A 19,358-nucleotide genomic window follows, 5' to 3' on the forward strand; every position below is an offset into this window, starting at 1 on the left:
AAGTCCACGAGAAGCCACGGGGTGAGCACAGTGTCATCTTCCTGTCGAGAGCAGAGTGGGAGCAAAGGTAACCCAAGGTTTGTGCATTGACCTGGAGAATCCTGTGATCAGCTGCTTCCAGGGCCGTACACCACTGGATAGCAGTGCGGAGGGGAAGCAGTTTTTGGTTTTCATGCAGTTTTACTGGAGTTCATGCACTGGTTTTCTCCTACATGGGATTATCTGATGGTTTTCTCAAGTCACTGCCTCCGCTTGGAGGTTCAAAAATTTCCTTGTAGAGCTGCTCGTGGGGTTTTGCAAATTACCAGAGGGGAAAAGGCACTTATTCAGCAGCTGGCCTGCATGCAGCAGGCTCTAGGGTTTGGGGGTGAATGGTGGTCTGAAACATGAAGAAATTATGATTTATGTTAGTGGCATCTCCAACACATCAGTGTCTGCACAGAGAGGTTCTGTTCAGAACCCTTTGATTTCTCCAGTGTATGTCACCACCTACCAGCAGTTGCTTGCCTTTACTCTGATATCATTTGAACTGTAAAATATTTGAAGACATTTGCCAGCCAGTTGGCTGTTGAGTGTAGACAATGTAGACGCTTTAATTTCTTTGTCATTTAATCATAAGAGTATGTTCACATTTAAACAGGCAACAGGCACCATTTCACCAACAAAATGCGAAGTTGGAGAAGTGTCTGGAATGAGGGACGTTTCCTTCCCATTCCTGGGCAAAAGCATGTGTTTCTTAGATGGATAATCAAGGCTGTCTGTCCAGACAGACACAGACAGCAATGTTCCTCTCCAGTGGCATTAGCCCAGCTGGGAAAGGATGTCATTGCCTCTGATCAGTGTAAATTAAGGTCCTCCATAATGGAAAACACCCCATGCAGTCACTGCCATTTTCCTGGTCTGGATACCAGTGGGCTCTTGTTGTCTCAGCCTCTTTGGGGCCAGTTGAACATCTCATTGCTGTTCTCTGGGAAGCAAAGACGACTGGCGAGAACAGAAATACGGAGCTTAATTAATTTATAGCTCCGTGCACACATTTAAACCCAAACTGGAAGAAAAGTAACCAAGACAGACTCTTTCCACTCTGGTTAAATCACCCTTCTGCAGCCCTAACTTCTCCGTGGCAGATGGAAGAACATAACCATAAATATGTTTGCAGAAGCTGCTGAAATATTTACGTGGCACGGCACGAGCGCCCAGTAACAACTTCCTTCCAACGAGAAACCCAGCTGAAAGCTGTCTGCCAATGCTGTGTGGAGATGAAATGCCATATACCACTTTAAATTCTAATTTTGCATGCAATAAAAGCTCCCCATAACAGATGGGAGCATTAACCACGTTTTAGAAGGAGCGGTGTCTGAGGCTGCTGATAGCAGCCCCACAGAGGTAGCACGTAAGCCCTGTCATCTGACAGATAAGCCTCCAGAATTTGGAATATCTCATCCAAGGCCACTGTGAGCTTCCTGTTTCCCTCGTGCAGAAGATGGGAGTGGATACCCAGCCATTTTGTGTCAAAAGAGATCCGAAGGGAAAAGCTTTGTTAAATGGTGTAGGAGGAAAATAATTAAATAGATGTGGATGGCACTGCCAAAGAAAAGCAGCTTTGTCTCCTGAGACTTGGGGGGAGAGGGCTGGGATTTCACATCTGAGAAGTGATGGGCTTTGGTCCCAGATGTGAATTATGCCTTTATCACAAACACCTCAGGTCCTTCTCGTGTTTACCAAATCTCCAGATGTTTTAGATTGTTTTAGAATCCACCAAATATTTAAATATGCAGGGTTGTCAGGGTGTGCAATGATGGGATGGAAAATGTCAGGGATGGGTGTGAGCAATGTACTGAAAGCAAATTACCCTTCTTTAGTCTGTTACCAGTGGTGGAAAAATGTAAATAGCATGTCCATGGACCGGGAATTTCACAGGGGTTGCAGAAACCTAATGCCTTGCATGGCAAATTAGAGAGTTCCAGGGCGGGAGGAGCTAACAGATGTGTGTTCAAGGTAAAGCCCCTTTTTTATAACCAGTACTGCATCCTGCTTGCCTCCCCTGGTCAGTCCACGGAGAAGATTGGCATCGGATCTCCCAGGCTGCTGGCCTTGGAAAGGGGCAGCAGGGCTATTGGGCTGCTGCTGTGGTGGTCAGCAGGCACGGCTGCCCCATGTTCCCAGGCTGTCCCCACCGTGCCCACGGTCTGTGTTGGTGTGAGTGGCGTGGCCCAGGGGTGACAGGAGTCACTGTGTGGAGAGGGGACCCTCGGCAGCAGCTGTTCCTGCTCACAGCTCGTCCCGCTCCTCCTCGCTGCAGATGCAGGCGCTCCTCTGGCTGTTCATGAAGGGCCGGCAGCCCAGCGTCCACACGGCATTGAACACGGTGTCTGCCACCGACTCGCAGGCTGGGGACAAGGACAGGGCCAGGCAGGTGAGTGGTGGCACCCCACTGAGCTCCCTGGGCTTTGGGGTTTGCCCCTTGGGGGCTCTTATCCTCCCCCTGGGAACTGCATCCTTATAGACCCCGAGGTTCCCTCTGCAGGACTGGGGGCTCCTCTTCTCTCTCTTCTCCCCTCTCACCCCCTCCTTTCTTGCCTCTCTCAGGCTTTACTGGGTGATGGATCACCTGGGGCTCTGCAAACAGCACTGTTTACCAAGCATATTTCCCAGGAGACCTCCACACTGCTGCCTTTCCTGGCTCCCTCTCCCCTCAGTTTAGCCTATAGCCACTATTAACCAACCTTGCTGTGCAGCTGAGAGTTATGATGCCAGCAGGAAAAATCCTCCTGCAGTTGGAACAGCTGAGTGCCTGACTGCTAGCACCTCCTCATCCCAAAAAGCAACCCTGAAACTGCTTGTCAGTAAATAATTGGTTATTATTAGGACTTTAGGGTTTACTCACTGGCATAACATTGATTGTTGTATGCATAATAAATTTGGGAAAGCCTTGCCTTTGGGACTGTCTTCTCCCATCTCAGCCTCTCCGAGCACCTCAGAGCTCCTGCTCCTTTGGGAGTTGAAGAGGCTGTGATGAGTCAGTGGTAAAACCAAGGCTTTGGCAAACTGGCACTTGCTGCAGCTGGGATGTTTGTGCCCACACGAAGGGAGTGCAGCTGCTCTTCCCCTGTCTGCTTTCCCTGGGCTCCTGGTGAGTCAGTGGAGAGGATCCCAGATAAGTGACACAGTGGGGAGCCATCTGCACTAGTACTGGTGTTACAGACCTCCCATGTGTCCTAATCAGGCTGTACCTTCAGAAAACAAATGCACATTTAAGGACACCTTACAGCAGGGCATCAGCAGAGATTACCAAACACAGCCCTTACCAAAAAGCTCTTCTCAGACTTGCAGAATGAGCCTTTTAAAATTTAGGCAAAACCAGGGTGGCACTTGAACTGCTGACACATCACTAGAGCTTTCATTAGCACTTCTGGGCAATCCAGATCTGCCCTGGATGGCTCAGCAATGGCTCAGCCACCACCCACACTGCGGTGTGTCCCCGCTGCCATCAGCATCTCTTATCTGGGAACCACATCCCGGAGAGTCCTGTCCTTGGCTCTCCCAGTTTGTTGGCCCTTGGCCACATACAGGACAGGTTTAGTGTGTGGCTTTAGTGGCTCTGGAAGGTTTTTGGTATCCCATGTTTGAACTCTCTGGGAGGGCATCCAAGCTTTGAAGGAATTGCTTCCCAGGTTTGTTGTTTTGTTTTGTTTTGTTTTTTTCCTTTCTACATTGTAATGTTTTCCAAATGCCAAAATCCCTGTAGGTCTCCAGTCTCGGGACAGAAGTGTGTGGCAGAGGGGGCAAATCTCTGTGTTCTCACCCATCCCTGACCCACCAGTGACAAGCACAGGGCAGAAGTGCTGCTCCCTACTGCCGATTTTTCCTTTTTTTGGCAAGGAAAAAGGGCTCTTTGCACTCACCCTCCCCTCCCTGCCACCTCTGGTTCCCTCCCCAGGGAATGCCAGCCAGGGAGCCCACCTTGGACCTTGGAGACGAAGCCGAGGCTGCGCTTGAGGTCGGAGCAGATGGAGTGGAGGCACCAGCGGAACTTGGCGTCACAGCGGTACTTGTTGGCCCCGCAGGTGTCATAACAAATGTCCAGCTGGTTACAGCACTTGGTCATGGCAGGGATGCCCAAATCTAGCTGGGGAAAGAGAAAAGAAGTGTCCCTGGGCTGTGTCCTGGCCTCAGGCTCACACAGCTGTGATGGGGCGAGGTGCTGCAGAGCCCAGCTGGTCCCTTCTCCAGAAATTTCCCTGGATAGCTGGGGCAGAAGGAGGGAACGTGGGATGCTCCCTCACCATCTGAAGAAAGTGGTGACAGTGGTGCAGATTCAGTGCAGGGTAGATCCCATTCCCTTCTCCCCTCTCTGTCACAGCGAATAAACCTCTGGTAGAGAGGGGGGAAACAGCCCCTCCACAACCATTTGCTGTTTTTCATTTGTCTGAGCTCATCAGAGAGCTCCATGTCCTTGCCAGCAGTGGCAAAAGCCCCTTTTTCCTCCTTTTCCCAAAATGTAACAAGTCCTCCATTTTGGCCTAATAAATCTGCCATAGGTGTTTCTAATGACTTATTTCTCAGAGATGCACTTGTGAGGCCAAGGACAAACATGGCGTGGTCAGGGGAGTTCTGCTCTCCTGGAGTAAACAGCAAGCTTAGCTAATAACCGTGGGACTGAGGGGGCAGAAGGCCTGTCTTCTGGAGAGATTGGACTCATTAGCTTGTTATAAATTATTCCTCTTTTTGGCCTTCCTCATGTAATATTTAGGAGATGAATTGTTCCTTTGTTGTGCCCGTGATTGCCCATGTCAGGAGGAGCTACCACAGACATACCCACAAGGTTTGCAATGAAATAGAGTTTAAGGGACTAAATCTAACATGCAAAATGGGCTGCAAAGAGAGGGGCTTTCGGAGCAGGAATCTGCCTGATTGCTGCAGACTTCATGGGCTGCATGAGCTAAAGGGGAATTCCTGCTCTGAGAGCCTCCTGGGAGTGCTTTTCCCAGCGACTCCGATGTGATTTCTTTAATTGCCTTTAAAATAACAGGCAGGTGCAGCATCAAAGCCCGTGTGTTTAATTCAGTGCTTGGCAGAGGCAAAAAGCCTGGGAGGGGTAAAGGGCCAGGGGTGGAGGATGCATTCAGGTATTGCTGTGTGTACAGTGTCACCGAGCTTCCCAGCACTGAACATGTTCCCTTCTCTCTTCTCAGAATTATTGGCTGGTTTTGTGATTAGGGAGCTGCCCCATTTCAGTACATACACTTTCGGGTACCTTGAGCCCCAGAAAATTGGAGCTACAGCCATTGGGTTCCTGGGGCTTGTAGTGAGGTCGTGGCATTGGAGCCTTCCCTGGAAAAGAAAGGAGAAGGGTTAGGAAAGCCCGTCTTCCCAAGAGGTAGCACCACAAAGCAAGGAGTGGCAGACAGCTCCCCTTTGGTCTGCATCCCCAAACACTTCATTCTGGTCCAGGAACGTGCCTCCTGAGAGCTCTGCACAGCTGGGATCACCCAGGTGGGGTTTTAACTCCTGCAAGAAGTTACACCACTAGCTTAGCAAGGGGTTTCTTTCCACCCTCAGTTCTTTCTTGGTGTTGGTGTGCTACGGGGCTTCACAAAATTGTGTTAGACCTTGCATGTCTGATCTGGCTCTGAGCAGGTCTTCTTGGTCCATTTTCTGCAGATGGTGATGCACTGCCACATTTTGCAAATCGTTTCTATTCCTTTAATCCCTGCACCTCCCTCACTCTGCTTCTTAATATGCATAAAGGAGCAAGAATTCCCTCTATGAGTAATTATTTACCTAATGCAGAAAGAGTCCAGCAAACAGTAAGTAGCTTCAGCAGCATTTTAATCATTTTATTCTGATTTTTGAAGGTGTGCAGCCCTCCTGTGTCTCAGCCATGCTGGAGTTCTGTGTATGGCTGACAGAGCACTCTGGGTGTGAGGGGGGGTGCTCAGGACTGGGGTGGGAACCATCTATGTGGAAAGGAGATGTGGCTATTCCCTGCCCTGTCTCATCCTCTTTCTGTTATCCCCACCTCACCCCCATCTCCATCTAAGCCAACACCCCCTGTTTGGGGAGAGCACATCTCCAGGCTGCCTGTGTGCCTTGGTCCTGCTGCACAAGGAGTGTGTTTAAGGGTGGGAGAGGATTCTCCCCTGGAGAAGTTGTGGAGACCCCCCTCAGGGAGCTGGGGGTCTTTCTCTGTGCTCTCCCTCAGTGTGTGTTCAGTGCTTCTTTCAGTCCCAGCTGGGTTTGTAAAAGGGGGATCTCCAACGCAGAGTGAGGTGTTAAAACAAGACATTTGTCACAGAATATCCTCAGTTGGAAAGGACCCACAAGGGTCACCGAGTCCAACTCCTGGCGCTGCCCAGGACACCTCAACAATCCAACCCTGTCTCCAAACCCTCCTGGAGCTCTGGCAGCCTCGGGGCTGTGCCCACTGCCCTGGGAAGCCTGGTCAGTGCCAACCACCCTCTGGGGAAAGAACCTTGTTCTAATATCCAGCCTAACCCTCCCTGACACAGCTCCAGCCATTCCCTGGGTGCTGTCCCTGCTCTGGGAAGACATTGTAAGCTGTGTGAATTTTCCAACAAAGACATGTGAGCTGAGTCTTCTGTAAGTCTGTCACATCAAAGGTTAAGTTTCTACTTCCCTGAGCACTGCTAGAGAATTTATATAGACATTAAATGGATCTAGTTCAGCCCTTCAGACAGGGTCGGGTTCTTTTAAACTCAATTTCCACTGCTTTCTCCTTGTCAGCACTGATAATTATTTAAGACTCCTTCCCCTTTTTTGTGTTGAGGTACCTAAAATGCCAGTGGTTAATATAGCCATAAATCTACTGTGCTCTTGAGAAGACCTCACAGCCAAATGCCTTGAAAGGTCTTATGTAGGAGTGTTCCCAGCACCTGCTCAGGTAAAAATTGTCAGGGTGGTTTAGTTTAAATAACAGATTTGCAACAAATAAAGAAGAAACTGAAATCCTGTCCAGCTGTGAGATGCCAACGGTCAATTTTCCCCTTCCAAATGAGCCTTGTTGTTCTTTTGGAAGGGGATGAGAATTGGGACTCAGAATTCAAATGTTCCTGAGCTGAGGTAGGAGGTGAAGTCCAAAATCCACAGTGGGTTTTGCAGGATGGAGTCAAATTGGAATGACTTGCTTGTAATGTTAAGTTATGCTCCTGCAGCACATTGCCAATTAATGGGATAAGGTAAGTCAGAGCAGGGGTGAGACTGTTTGGGGATATGGAGAGTTCCAAGCTCCATTATCTACTTCCAAGGCACAGATAACTCTGTTTCCAGAGCAAACCTTCCATTAAGCTGAAATCACAGCTTGTTAGAATGCCTTAGAAAGTTGTCCTGAGGAAAAAACCCTCACGTGAGAGTTGTGGTGATCAACAAAACACTGAACTGCCTCTGAGATGAGCCCCCTCCTCTATGAAAATAGAGCTTAATAATTTGTAAAGTGCCTCTTTGTGAACTCTTACACCACTATTAACCTCTCTCCCACACCTTGTTTTCTAGTTAACAGGAAAACAAAAGCAGATCAGAAATACCAGGCGTTCCCGACTCTCCACGAGCATCAAATCCCTGCTCCTGTTACCACTTATTGATTGCCCATTCTTGCAGTCAAGAAAATATATCCCAGGGCACTGCCTTGTTGGCAGAGCCTTGGAGCTGAAGCTGAGTCTCCCTGCTGCATTTTAAGGTCTCCAGGCTGTTGTAGCTGTCCCCAGAGGCTGGAGAGCAGCCAGCTGGCTGGAGCAGCTGCTGGCCATGCAGGAGGTCCCACACACTGCAGTGCTGGGACCCTGGCAGGGGGAGGTGAGTGTGTTTCTGCCTGAATAGATGGTCTCGGGGCTCATGGCAGTTTTGGGTGGTCCATTGTTGTTTCTGTGCCCCAGGCAGGCTTTGAGCAGAGGTTCCCCTGCTTGCCACAGCCTTTTAGTGCAGTGCTGGAGAGCCTGACATTGAAGGCTCTTTTCTCACAGCCTGGAGGTGCCTCCTCATCTTAAGGCCTTCAGGGCCAAACACTGGGCAAAGCATTGAAGTCCTGCCTGGTCAAAGAGCTGAAGGAAGGTACAAGGGCTTTACTCCCAGCTCAGACTCTTTGTTTCCCGAGATGCCCAGAGACTCTTTGTAAGCAGGAGCAGCTGTTTGCCGGTGAATGCCAGTGTAACCCTAATGTCCTGATTTAAGGGAATAATCCATCAAGTTGTTTGTTTTCAGACCTCACTAGCTGCTGAAAAATCAGGAGAGTCTTAGAGCCAAGTGCTATGTGCTCAGCTGAAGATGGATGTGGCAATCAGAGGTGAGTCCTGATCTTTACTGGGGCAAAATAAGCTATTATTGGTATTTCTTGGCTGAAATGAAAGAAAGTAGAAGGCATAATTTTTTGCTTTGTGCCTGGGGAAGAAAAGCATTTGGGCCCTGATTCAGGGTAAAGATGGTTTGTGTTTGTTCTTCTGGGCGCAGGCTGGATCTCACTGGTTTGGGATCATCCTGGCATCTTCTGCACTCACGGTTTGCCATGTCTGTGCTAGAGACTGGCACGGACAAACGGTCCTGGAAGGGTCCAGCAGGACCCTTGGAGGCCCATGGGCAGTGTTTCAATAGTTTCCTCCTTCAGCCAGTGATTAATGAGTTGTTCAGCAGAGGATGAGAGCTGGGATAACGATGTGCTTGTTCCTTTTCCTTTCTAGGTAAAACGCTGCTCCAGTGAGACACAGGATGCTCTTGGGGGGCGGGCAGGGCTTTGTGCTGCTCTCTGGAGATGCTCTTCACAGGGACAGAGGCAGGGAGAGCTTTGGGGTGTGTCCAAAAGCAATGACTTCTCCAGGATTTGGTGAGTCCTGAGACTCCCTGAAAGCAGCTCTGAACACCAGCGTTGCCTCAGGCCCACTGCAGCCCCAGCCACGTTATTCCCCACCCAGGGGATTCAACCTTTGCATTAAGAAGGGCGAGCCCCTTTCTGCTCTGAATCTGGAGCAGGGTGTGGACCTTTAGGAGGTTGTCACTGCCACACTGTGACACGGGGACAGGCTGCCCCATGGGCACATGGCCTCGTGCTGTGGGGTGTGTGGGGGCTGCCTCCCCCAGACACTGGGGACACAAGTGGCCCTCCTGAGCTGCTGCAGAGAGGCAGCCTGAGCTGGGGGGGCTGTGGGGCCCTGGGCTGAGGGACCAGGGCCACTGTGGGGCTGAGGTGCCTGACTCCCTCCATTCCATGGGGGGGATTGCCTGGCCTGCTGCCCCCCTTGTTCGGTGTTAGCGTGGGACCTGAGGAGCAGAGCTGGCAGGAGTGGGAGGACAGATACATATACACGTTATTCAGAAACAGAACAAGAAACTCAACAACTTTCAGACTGATTTTAACCTCCCTGTGGCCCCATTTTGGCTAAACATGCCCCCTCTGCCCCTGACAGTGGGCTCAGGTCATCCCTGCAATAGCTATTTCTCCCAGCACCCTGGCTGGGAGGGGCAGGAGGTCCATGGGATGCATCCAGGCTGAAAGGGAGTCCGTGGGATCTCCCCAAAGCATGGAGTGTTTTTGTGAAAACCGATGCTCAGGGAAGGAGAGGGGTTGAAATCCCTCTGTGCTCACAAGCACCTTGCTGGGCAGTCACTAGGAGTGTGGGATGAAGCTGGGGGAAAGGGGCTGCCAAGCTGTTGTGGATGGGCAGGCTGAGGTGACAGAGGACAAGATTTGCTGTGAGGACAGTTGCAGGAGGCTGAGGAGAGGATACAGTCTGTAGGAAGCCTCCTTGCTTGCTCCCAAGCAGGTTGTTTCAGCGGGTACCCTGCTGATGGCTGGTGCTGCCCGTGTCTGTCACCCCACAGACCTGCAGCTCTGCACACGCCGTGCCCTGCCCTGCCCTCCCTGAGACCCCCTTCATCCTGCCCCCGGCACAAACCAAATTCCTCCTTTTTGGTAAATCGCTCTAAAGTCCAAGGCAAGCGAGAGCTGCCTCGTTCCACCGCGGGTACTAAAGGTTCCCCCGGTCTCCTCCCTGTTCTTTCCCCTCCTCCAGCCCGCGGCGTCGGCCAGCTCACAGCTGCTGAATAAGGGCACTCCTGGAGTTGCTGAGGCTGGGGCCGCGGGCTCAGCCTGCGCTCCGGGGCCTCTCTGCCCACCCTGCCCCTCTGCAGGGCTCCAGGCAGCCGGGCAGCCTGGGTACCCCGTGTGCCCCTCCTGCCACCGTGCCCGGGGGCTCTGAGCTGGGGCTGTTCCTGGGCACAGGGAAGGAGGAGGGCTCGGTGTCCCCGTGTGAGCTGGGGCTGTTCCTGGGCACAGGGAAGGAGGAGGGCTCGGTGTCCCCGTGTGAGCTGGGGCTGTTCCTGGGCACAGGGAAGGAGGAGGGCTCGGTGTCCCTGTGCGGGCATGGCAGAGAAGGTGTGACTGTGCCGAGCACAGCAGGGGCAGGTCACGGAGAGCAGAGCTGGCTGTGGTCAGGGAAGCAGAGGGAGCCAGCAGCAGTGAGGGCACTCACCGTACCGACATCTGTACTGACAGACGCCGTTCTTCCCCCCGAGCAGCTCCAGGAAGGAGTCGAAGTAGCTGTTGACCGTTTCGAAGCCGTCCCGGATGGTGTCGATGCCCCAGTCGGAGTAGGATGACTCTTCCTGTGGGTCCTGGTGGCCGGTGCTCTCCCGTGCTGCCCCCTCGGAGCACTGCCCCGGCCCCAGGCAGAGGCACAGCAGCGCTGCCCGGAGCAGCAGCCTCATGCTGCAGTCCAGCTCGGGAGCAGGGAGCAGTGGGATCGAGCTGCCCTGGGTGGGAGGCGGGTAAGCACCCCCTCCCTGGACTTTAGACACTGCCGGGGAGCCGGCATGAGGTCACTGCAGTCGGAGAGCAAAGTGCAGTGCCGGGATTTGGGCCCAAGTTCACCTCACAGAGGTGTGAGTTTGTATAATCCCGCTGGAACAGGCTCAGCTCCTGTGGCACCAGGGCTCCAGCTCCCCAAGAGGGACCCCTCCCTAGGGAGCTGAGTGGGGCCTGTCTGCCCAGGACCCTCCACCTGCCCCTTAAGGCCACCCCACTCCCTCCCCAGCCTGTTGGGAGATGGGTATCTCTGTCCAAAATTGCTGCTGCCCAAGCAGTAGATCAGCACACTGAGGAGCACCCCTTGCCTTTTCCCAGTGCCTCCTGGGCACGGGATGGGGTGGGATGAGACCCAGCTTAGCTGCTCCCAGCAAACCCTGTGGGACCACAGAGCCCCAGAGGGGTTGATCCAGCAATTTAGAATAGTTTGGGATTACAAACACTGCATTGGAGCAATTCCTTGGCATCACCTCCACTTCAGTATCAGTGTTGTAGATGAGTATTTGCCTTTGATGTGGCTCCTGAAGGCTGATGTTACAGCTCCTATGGAATGCCAACATTGCCAAATTAAACACACAGCATTGCTGACCCGGAGTGAGGAAGGGCTGGCACCAAAACCTGAGCCAGGAAAGGGGCTTGTAGGGGAGCTGCAGGTCCTGGCTCTGGGGTGGGACTGCCCTGCCAGGACCCAGGGCCCTGCACAGCTGATGGACAGTTCAAGGAAATTACTCCTTAAAAAGGAAACAATCAAATGAACACGAGCAGCAGAAAGACAAGGCGAACCACTGATAAAGAATAGGGAAGGAAAGCGGCATGGGAAGCCTTTGGCTGCTCTCAGAAAACTTTTGGGATGTGTCCCAGCACAGCACTGCTCCTCAGGGGGAGCTGGGCAGCAGGTCTTTCAAATATATGGCAAACACAAACACCAATTCTGGCATTTTATTGTATTGCAGGATATTCAGCCTCACTGTGTTGCTGCTTCTGAAGGGCCAGAGCCCCGTGGTAGTGCCTGTGTCTTTCTGGATATGACCATGTGTGATGTGCTCTAGACTTGGGATGAAGGAGGAAGGACCACAGCCAAGTCTTGGTTTCCCAGGCAGGTAAGTCAGAGAATTGGGGAAGAGGAGCAGACAAGGTGGTCGGTCCCATTCCTGTGAAATGGTGTGGAGCCAGAGGCAGCTGCTGCCTTTTTGTTCCATCTGTTCTGAGGCCCAGGACTGCCTGGGCTCAGTTACTGGCTGGGGGAACATGTGAGGAGTGCAGGAGATCCAAAGGGAACCTCAAACCATCTTTGTCTTTTGAGAGCTAAACCTGAATGCAGAGAGCATTGGGAAGGGCGGTTGGCAGTGTCCAAGCTGCAGACAAGGAGGGGGAGCACTGTAATGTCTGGTGAGAAATTAGGGTGATGTTTTGGGCTGAGCTAGAGGTACCAGGTTGCTCCCAGAGAGTTTGTTCCCTGGATCCTGGGAACCAGCCAGCCCCTGCCTCTTGTGACACCTGTGTCACCTCTGGCACAAAGCAAAGGATGGTGAAGTGAGGATTTCCCTGCAGGAGCACTGGAGAGCTCAGGCTTGTCCTGCTGTTCAGACCATGCTGGGGACTGATCTGTCAGCCATGGGTGGAAATGGTCCCTGGAATTTGGTGCCAGGGAGCCCCAGTGCAAGGAAAATTGGGCTTAGCAGTCCCGTGCTGTCTTTCAGTGAGTGGAGCCATTGGTGTCTCTGCTCAATCCCTGCCCTGCCTGACACTCCAGTTTGTAGTCCCAGGGCTCCCAGCCCTTACCAACAGCCTGGCAGAAATTAAAAAGCAAACCAACTGTTTAGGAATGGCTTGGAAATGTGTAGAGCCCCTGGGTGTCTGTGCTTGGTGCCATGCTTTTAATATGGAGCCTTTTAGGGTTGCTCCGGAGGCAATTCCAGAACACAGCTTTTTTTTGTCATCCCTTGGTCCCTGGTGCCTGATCCATGTGCTGCTGAAGGCAAACAGAGAGGAAAAAAATGGCAGCAGGACTGCAGAGGATGCAAACCACAGGGAATTGTGTCATGAGCAGGACATGCAGCCTGGAGGGGGTGGCTCTGGAGCCCAGACTGTTTGCAAAATCAATTGGAATTAGTTAGGAAAGCTGAATAGGGTGGGGAGGGAGGAGCTGGCAAAGTGCAAAGCCCGGGAAAAGAGGAGTCAGAAACTTTCCTGCCCGTTTGTCACTTGTCCTGGAGCAATGGTTTGCGAATAAAAAGCAGTTTAACTGCTTTTCCAAAACGTGGCAGCCCCTGTGCCCTGCCCTGGGGATGAGCCACTTCTCCTTCCTTCCTCCCTCCTGCTTCCTTCCTCCCCTCCTCACACCAGTCTCCTGAGACGTTTCCAGTCCAGCTGCAAATAGCTCGGTTGCACCCAGACTTTAAGATTTGAAGACCAGGAAAAATGTAGGACTGAGTAAAAGCAACACACGGTTCCCTCAGGGAGCTGCTGAGCAGCTGCAGCAGCGAGGAATTCCCCGACATGGGTGTGCACAGCAAGTACCAGGCCTGGCTTGGAACCACTGCAGTTGTAAATGCCCCCTCCCTGTGCTGGTTTGCTCTCTCTGAAGATTGAGATGCTGTTTGTGAACTCTGACAGCTGGGTTCTGAACCTTGTCCTGACCCCGGGGTACGTGCTCCTGACTCGGTGCATTCATTTCTGCCTCTGTAATGCTTAAATATAGAGCAGCCCTGGGCTGTGGTGAGTCACACATTCCCAGGGACACTGTCAGGCTGCTGGCAGCCCCTGCAGCGGGAGGGAGAGGTGACTGTACCCAGAGGGAGAGGTGACTACACCCGTCCCAGCACTGGGCGCGTGCGCCTGCGTCCCCCACGCTTAGGGGAGTGAAGGCCATCCCATATGGAGCTGGAAAACCTCTCTTGGCTTCACACTGGGAGCAGCTGGAGCTGCTCCAGCTCCTCTAGTGCATTCCCTTCTCAGAGCACGCTGCCACAGGTCTGTGCTATGCCGGGATCCTTCCCTTGGTGTCCTGCTGGGGATGTGGGATTGAGGCACTGAGCTCTTCTTCCGTGGGCTTTGGATGGCTCCAGGGGTTGCTGGTCGGTGTTTAGCACAGGGAAGAGGCAGCTTGTGGTTCAGGTTAGTGGGTGATCCGTGGCTGCTCCAAAGGCTGGGTTGGGAGCCAGATGAGTCACTGATTATGGGAACAGAGAAGTGCAGCTCGATGATGATGAAATACCCGAGGCTGAGTCGGTCAGAGTCCAGCAGCTGGAGGAAGATGGGTGGGTGGGTGAAGATCCTCTCCCTCGTGGGGGCTGTGCTCAAGTGTGTGAGCAGGTCCAGTCTCTCCAGGAGTCCCTGAACAGGTCCCTTCAGCCCTGTGCTGCCTTCCCCCATCCATAGGAGGTGATTCTGCCTCTCAGGTGAGACCCCCGTGCAGAGCTGCCTCCAGCCCTGGGGAACAGCACAGCAAGGACATGGAGCTGCTGGAGCCAGTCCAGAGGAGGCACCAAGGTTATTAGAGGGATGGAGGAAAGGATGAAAGAATTGGGATTGTTCAGCCTGGAAAAGAGAAAGTTCTATGGAGACCTTAGAGCCCCTTCCAGTGCCTAAAGGGGCTCCAAGAGAGCTGCAGAGGGACTTTGGACAAGGGATGGAGTGCCAGGACAAGGAGGAATGGTTTTAAATTGACAGAGAGCAGGTTTAGATATTGGGAAGGAATTCTTGGCTGGGAGGGTGGGGAGGCCCTGGCACAGGTTGCCCAGAGAAGCTGTGGCTGCCCCATCCCTGGAAGTGTCCAAGGCCAGGTTGACAGGGCTTGGAGCAACCTGGGCTAGTGGGAGGTGTCCCTGCCCATGGCAGAGGGTGGGATGAGATGCTCTTTAAGGTCCCTTCCATCCCAAACTATTCTGGGATTGTGTGATACTGTCAGACCCTTCCCTTCATTTCATCCCTGCCCTGTGACATTCACAGGCCCTTTTCCCTATCCCTGACCCTGTCCTGCCTTTTCAGCTGCAGCTGCTCAGTCCTTACCCTGGTGGGGTTCCTCCTGTGGTTGTGATCCCCGTGGACATGCTCTGGCTGCAGCTGTGCCAGAAGAGCCCCAGGTGGAATGGTGGGAAGCCACGGCACCCGAGCACTGGTCAGGGTGTCCCAGGGCTGATCCACCGCCCTTCCCTTCCTCCAGGGGAGGGGCCAGGGCCTGCCTTGCTGAGCAGGGCAGCAGCACAGAGGGGCTGGGCATGGAATCCAGCCCCCTTTCCAAAATAAACCAACGCTGGTACACTTCAGACTCATTTCCTTTCCTGTGGCTGCCAAATCCACCAGCACATCAGCTGTGTCCGTGGGCAGTTCCCTGCCCCTGAGCCAAATGCTCCATCAGCAGCACAAGGCTCCGTTCCACAGGCAGGAGGATCAAAGGCTTCTGACCAACCCTTGCTGTGCTTTTTGCAGGTTCCTGATGGCCACGAATTAAGCAGGAGCTCCACTGCTCCCGAGGGTGAAGCCCAGGAATGGCTGTGGTCTATAAACCACTGAGGGTTTGGATAAGGAAGATGTCAGCCTAACCTTCCTACACGTGAGTGCTTGGTCTTCCTGTGGTGCTGTTGGAGTCTCTGGTGCTTTCTTCCCCCCCCCCCCAACTATCCAGAGCAAGTGGTTGTTTGACCTCGGGCTTCAGGAAACAGATTTGTCAACCTTGGGAAAGGGTCTCTGAGCATGTGCTCCTCTGCTATGCCTGTGGTGTTCCAGCCCCAGATCTCACGTGGTTACTGAACCCCACAGCAGCTTCTGCCACCAACCACTGCCCTGGGGAGACAAAGGCTGGGCCACACTCCTCCCCAAGACCTCCTTGCCCTAAATTTTTAGGCACAAGGTGCTTTGGGCCCAGCACTGTCTGCCCTCCCCTTATGCAGTCCTTCAGTGCCCAAAGTGTAACATTTAACAGGAATTTGTGACAGGAGCATCTCCTGCACCTGCCCCCCAAGGTGGTGAAGGGAGGAAGATGAGCTCCATCTTCCACAGACAGTGATAAATCCCTGTGTGATGAGATTTACAGCAGCCACATACAGGAGAGCTGGATGTGGAGGATTTCTCACTGCTGATGGCAGTGGCTTTTATTTGAAGCCTGTTCTCTTTTTTTTTCTTTTTTTTTACATTAAAAATTTTATTACAAAAAAAAAGTAACAGTAAGGCAGTTTCTCAGTTGTCAGTCACTGTGAGCCAAACAGTTTTCAATCATCCTTAATACAAAACTAGATTCACACGGGAGCCACGCTCAGGATCCAAAAGCCCTTTGAGAAATGATGGGGGTAAGACAGAAAGCAGCAGCACCAGTGGAATCCCTTACAGTCAGCATTGGATGCATGGACACTACTGCAGTAGAGGGAGTAGAAATGGGGATTGTCTGCAGTTGAAAAATACCAAATGACCTTTTGTCATAATCTGGGACGTTCCTGATGTGCCTCAGCAGACTGGAGGTTTAGTTTTGGGGCTTTTTTTTTTTTTTCAATCAAGTGAAATTTTCCAATGTCAAAAGACAAATTATTTTTCTTTCCTGAAGAATTTTCTTGGAGTAGTTTACTGCTTTAAAAAGTTGTGCACTAAACCATTTTCACTCCCCAGGCAATGTCTCTGAGAGACCTTCCTTAAAATGGTGTTTATCACTGGAAGTACTCGCTGGTATTGAGGTGAGGGAAGGAGCTGTTGAGCAAAATTCCTCAGCTCCAGCTTGTGGTTAATCCTTGGGTGTTGGTTGAAGGGAGATGGGAATAGCAAACCTAAATGCTGTTTTCCACCTCTGTTCATGGTGGCAGCACAGGGATTTCCTTTTGTGCTTGTTCACTGTGTGGGATTGGCTTCCTGCAAGCATTTATGGATACCTTTTTTTTATGCATCCTTTTTTTACTTGCAGGGAAGTGGCAGGAGTTACCTGCAGCCATGGAGCTTATGAAACTAAAAAAGATGGGAAGAGAAAAAAAGAAGACCATGGATAGGAATGGAGATGGACAAAAAAGGGAGAAAACTCAGGTAGGTGGAAATATTATGTTGCAGTTTTTTTAATTATTACAATGTAGTGCTCAAAGATCCCCTCTGCTCACCCAGCTCCGGGGTGAATTCCTTTAGATCAGCTGCTGCTCTTGGGGAGCAGCTGCCTGGAATAAAGGAGCAGTACAGATGTGAGACTTTGTGTTTGTGTCCTGAGGTGCTGGATGGACTTTGGTTCCCCTCTGCCAAAAGCACAGGCACAGTGCAGGGAGGGGCAGGGCTAAGGAGGAGCAGTTCTGTGGGCCCCATTGCTACCAGGCTCAGCAGGAATTTAACAATGTATTTTCCAGCAAAGACCTTAAAGTGTCTTCTGATCCTCCAACTATAGTACCTTAAACTGCATTCCCAGTATTCCAGAGGTATTTCTAGCACATTAACAATTGGTTTTGTCTACGTTTCGGCTCAATTTTCAAGACTTTATTGAGGCAGAAAACCCAATTAACCAAAATAGGAATTTTTTCCTTGGCAAAGACTTCAGGCTTCACCCCTAATCAGTAAAACCATAATCATCCAGAAAATTGGACTATTTAGGTAGAGTCAGGTGCAGCTCCCTTTGATTTTTGCCCTCATGCTAGTGGAGTAGTTGGTTATTTTGCTATAAAAATCCTGCTGTGGAAGGGACAGGGTTCATGACAGTGAGCCTGCATCTAAAGAAGGGTCAGGACTATAAATAAATAGGGTGACAGTTTCTCAGGAAACCTTGAGAGCTGTGAGGAGGATGAGGGTGGAGAGCATTCTGTGAGGACTCTGTGTCACCTCAGCACCTGAAGTCTCTTCACCAATTTGAAATTCCAGCCTCCTAAGGCACGACTATTTTGATTAATGAAGGTGGGAACGTGCCCACCCCCCTGCCCGAGGAGCAGATGGAAGAGCTGGCTGCTGGGACAGAACAAAAGCAGCATTTGTTCACGTGGACAAACATTCCAGAGGTGGGGAAAGGTGGGCTGTGGGTGTTGTCAAGCTGCTCTGACACAGGCACAACACTGGGGAAGCATCCTGGCCATGCCTGTGGAACTGCTGGTTCATGGTGTCAAGATTAGAACCCAAATTCCCCACAGGGGCCAAGAAGGAAGACAATTTAAAACTGTGGGGCTTTTGTGCAAGTGGGATAACAGGTTAAAACGTGGTAATAACCTGTTTTCCAGAGAAACACAAAGGATGCCTGCAGTTCTCAACAGCAGTGGTCAGGCACTCTGGGAAAACAAGGAGCTGAATGTCTGGGAATTGAGGAATAGGAATGGGTTTAACTCAGAGTTCCTTAGAGGGGAGCCCTCCCATGACATCACCCCTGTTTTCCCACACTGCTCAGAGGGATGATGGTGACAGGAACACCACACACAACACCACAGTTAGTTGTGGCCCTCATCTGTATTTTGTCCTTTTTTTTTTCCCGGTAACACTCGTAAACCTCAATATTTTCTGTTTATAAAACCTTGGGAGGGTACTGGGAGGGAACTAAAAGCACGTTTGTCCTGTCCACAGCTGGGGGCGACTGAACCTGGAGTGGAGTGTTAGTCAGTTGTAAACTGCTGGAGATGTGCATTTTCCAGGGACTGACGGCTCTGCATCATTCCAGCTCCGATAACGTGCACGGCCTTCGGAATTCCTGCCCCCGCTCGTGGAGCCATTTGTTGGATACTGCAAAGACACAAAGGGATGGGATCACTGCATGTAGGGAGCTCCTGCTGAAGGTAAATGTGCTGTCAGTTAAGCACAGCATTACCTTAGTTTCTTAAAGTGTTTTAGTTGTGGAATCACAGGGTTTGGGTCGGAAGGGACATTAAAATCATCTCCTTCCAACCCCCTGCTATGCACAAATGTGAAGTTGGTTTAATAAATACAAGAAGGAAAAAAACTTCCCTGCAAAACTACAGAAGACTCTTAAAAGAGATACAGTTGTACAGGTATTTTATACATATAATAAAATATGCTGCTATCTAGAATATCTGTAATGTACAGAGATGAAGTAGATAAAGTAAATTAAATAGACTTCTTTATAAAGAACTGCATTTCTGGGTGCTTTTTATCCCACCCTGAAGTCCAGAGGAAAAAGAAAAGCAAGGCAAGGCTCCCTCCCAGGCCCAGGCTGGGGTCCCAGGCAGGTACTCACCCCATTTATTCCCCACTAGTACCGGGCAGGCCGCGTGCCGGGTGCTGTAATCGCCTTCTCCGCTCGGGAACAGATTGTACCAGAACACAGCTGTTCCCTGGGAATGGCAGGGGACACCCTCAGCATTCTGCTCTGCACAACACACACTTAAACACCAATTCACTTAAGGATAAAGCAAAGGTAAGTGCATTTGTATTTCAGATTCTTTTACGCTGGAGGCCCTTTTCCACAGTCTAACATTTGCTTCCTTAGGAATGAGTCTCCTTTGACTTATTTTGTGTCCGTGTAATACTTGGCTCTTAATTATTTTTTAAACCCCAGGACAGTGTCATTGAAGTCCTGACCAGTTTTAGAAAGCAAGATTATTTACTAAGAAGGAGCAGGAGGCCAGCCAAGGTAGACCTTATTTGAGAC

At 51.4% G+C, this 19,358-nt stretch overlaps 2 protein-coding genes and 1 long non-coding RNA gene across 12 annotated transcripts in view; 1 reads left to right on the plus strand and 2 right to left on the minus strand.

The window, feature by feature from the left end:
• Positions 1-575: 575 nt before the first annotated feature.
• On the minus strand, positions 576-10,765 carry PLA2G12B (phospholipase A2 group XIIB). 4 transcript variants are annotated; one of them, XM_017832678.1, is made up of 4 exons: positions 10,479-10,765; positions 5,258-5,334; positions 3,964-4,129; positions 576-2,390 (listed from the first exon to the last, which is right to left on the minus strand). In XM_017832678.1, the coding sequence occupies exons 1-4, from the start codon at positions 10,711-10,713 to the stop codon at positions 2,272-2,274; spliced, it is 597 nt and encodes a 198-aa protein (XP_017688167.1). In that variant the 5' UTR covers positions 10,714-10,765; the 3' UTR covers positions 576-2,271. The 4 variants fall into 4 exon arrangements, with proteins under 4 accessions (XP_017688167.1, XP_017688165.1, XP_017688166.1 ...); XM_017832676.1 differs by having other exon boundaries at positions 5,246-5,334; positions 10,479-10,763; XM_017832677.1 differs by lacking the exon at positions 576-2,390 and adding an exon at positions 2,765-3,130 and having other exon boundaries at positions 5,246-5,334.
• Positions 5,352-18,491, plus strand: LOC108506063. 3 transcript variants are annotated; one of them, XR_001877662.1, is made up of 9 exons: positions 5,354-5,810; positions 7,513-7,812; positions 8,218-8,299; positions 8,691-8,833; positions 10,525-10,773; positions 11,764-11,910; positions 15,242-15,365; positions 16,701-16,816; positions 18,385-18,491. It is a non-coding gene; the product is annotated as an uncharacterized LOC108506063 (long non-coding RNA). The 3 variants fall into 3 exon arrangements; XR_001877661.1 differs by having other exon boundaries at positions 5,352-5,810; positions 7,513-8,299; XR_001877663.1 differs by lacking the exon at positions 18,385-18,491 and adding an exon at positions 17,630-17,767 and having other exon boundaries at positions 5,352-5,810; positions 7,513-8,299.
• Positions 18,184-19,358, minus strand: part of P4HA1 (prolyl 4-hydroxylase subunit alpha 1) — a 28,842-nt gene continuing 27,667 nt past the window's right edge. For all 5 annotated transcript variants that reach the window (XM_017832660.1, XM_017832661.1, XM_017832663.1 and 2 more), the window contains 2 exons: positions 18,945-19,041; positions 18,184-18,472 (listed from right to left, as the gene is read on the minus strand). In XM_017832660.1, coding sequence (XP_017688149.1) covers positions 18,402-18,472; positions 18,945-19,041 — 168 coding nt within the window. In that variant the 3' untranslated portion in view covers positions 18,184-18,401. The remainder of the gene's footprint in view (positions 18,473-18,944; positions 19,042-19,358) is intronic.

This window comes from Lepidothrix coronata, unplaced genomic scaffold (genome assembly GCF_001604755.1).
Source record: "Lepidothrix coronata isolate B3197 unplaced genomic scaffold, Lepidothrix_coronata-1.0 Scaffold204, whole genome shotgun sequence".
In the NCBI taxonomy this organism is placed as follows: domain Eukaryota; kingdom Metazoa; phylum Chordata; class Aves; order Passeriformes; family Pipridae; genus Lepidothrix; species Lepidothrix coronata.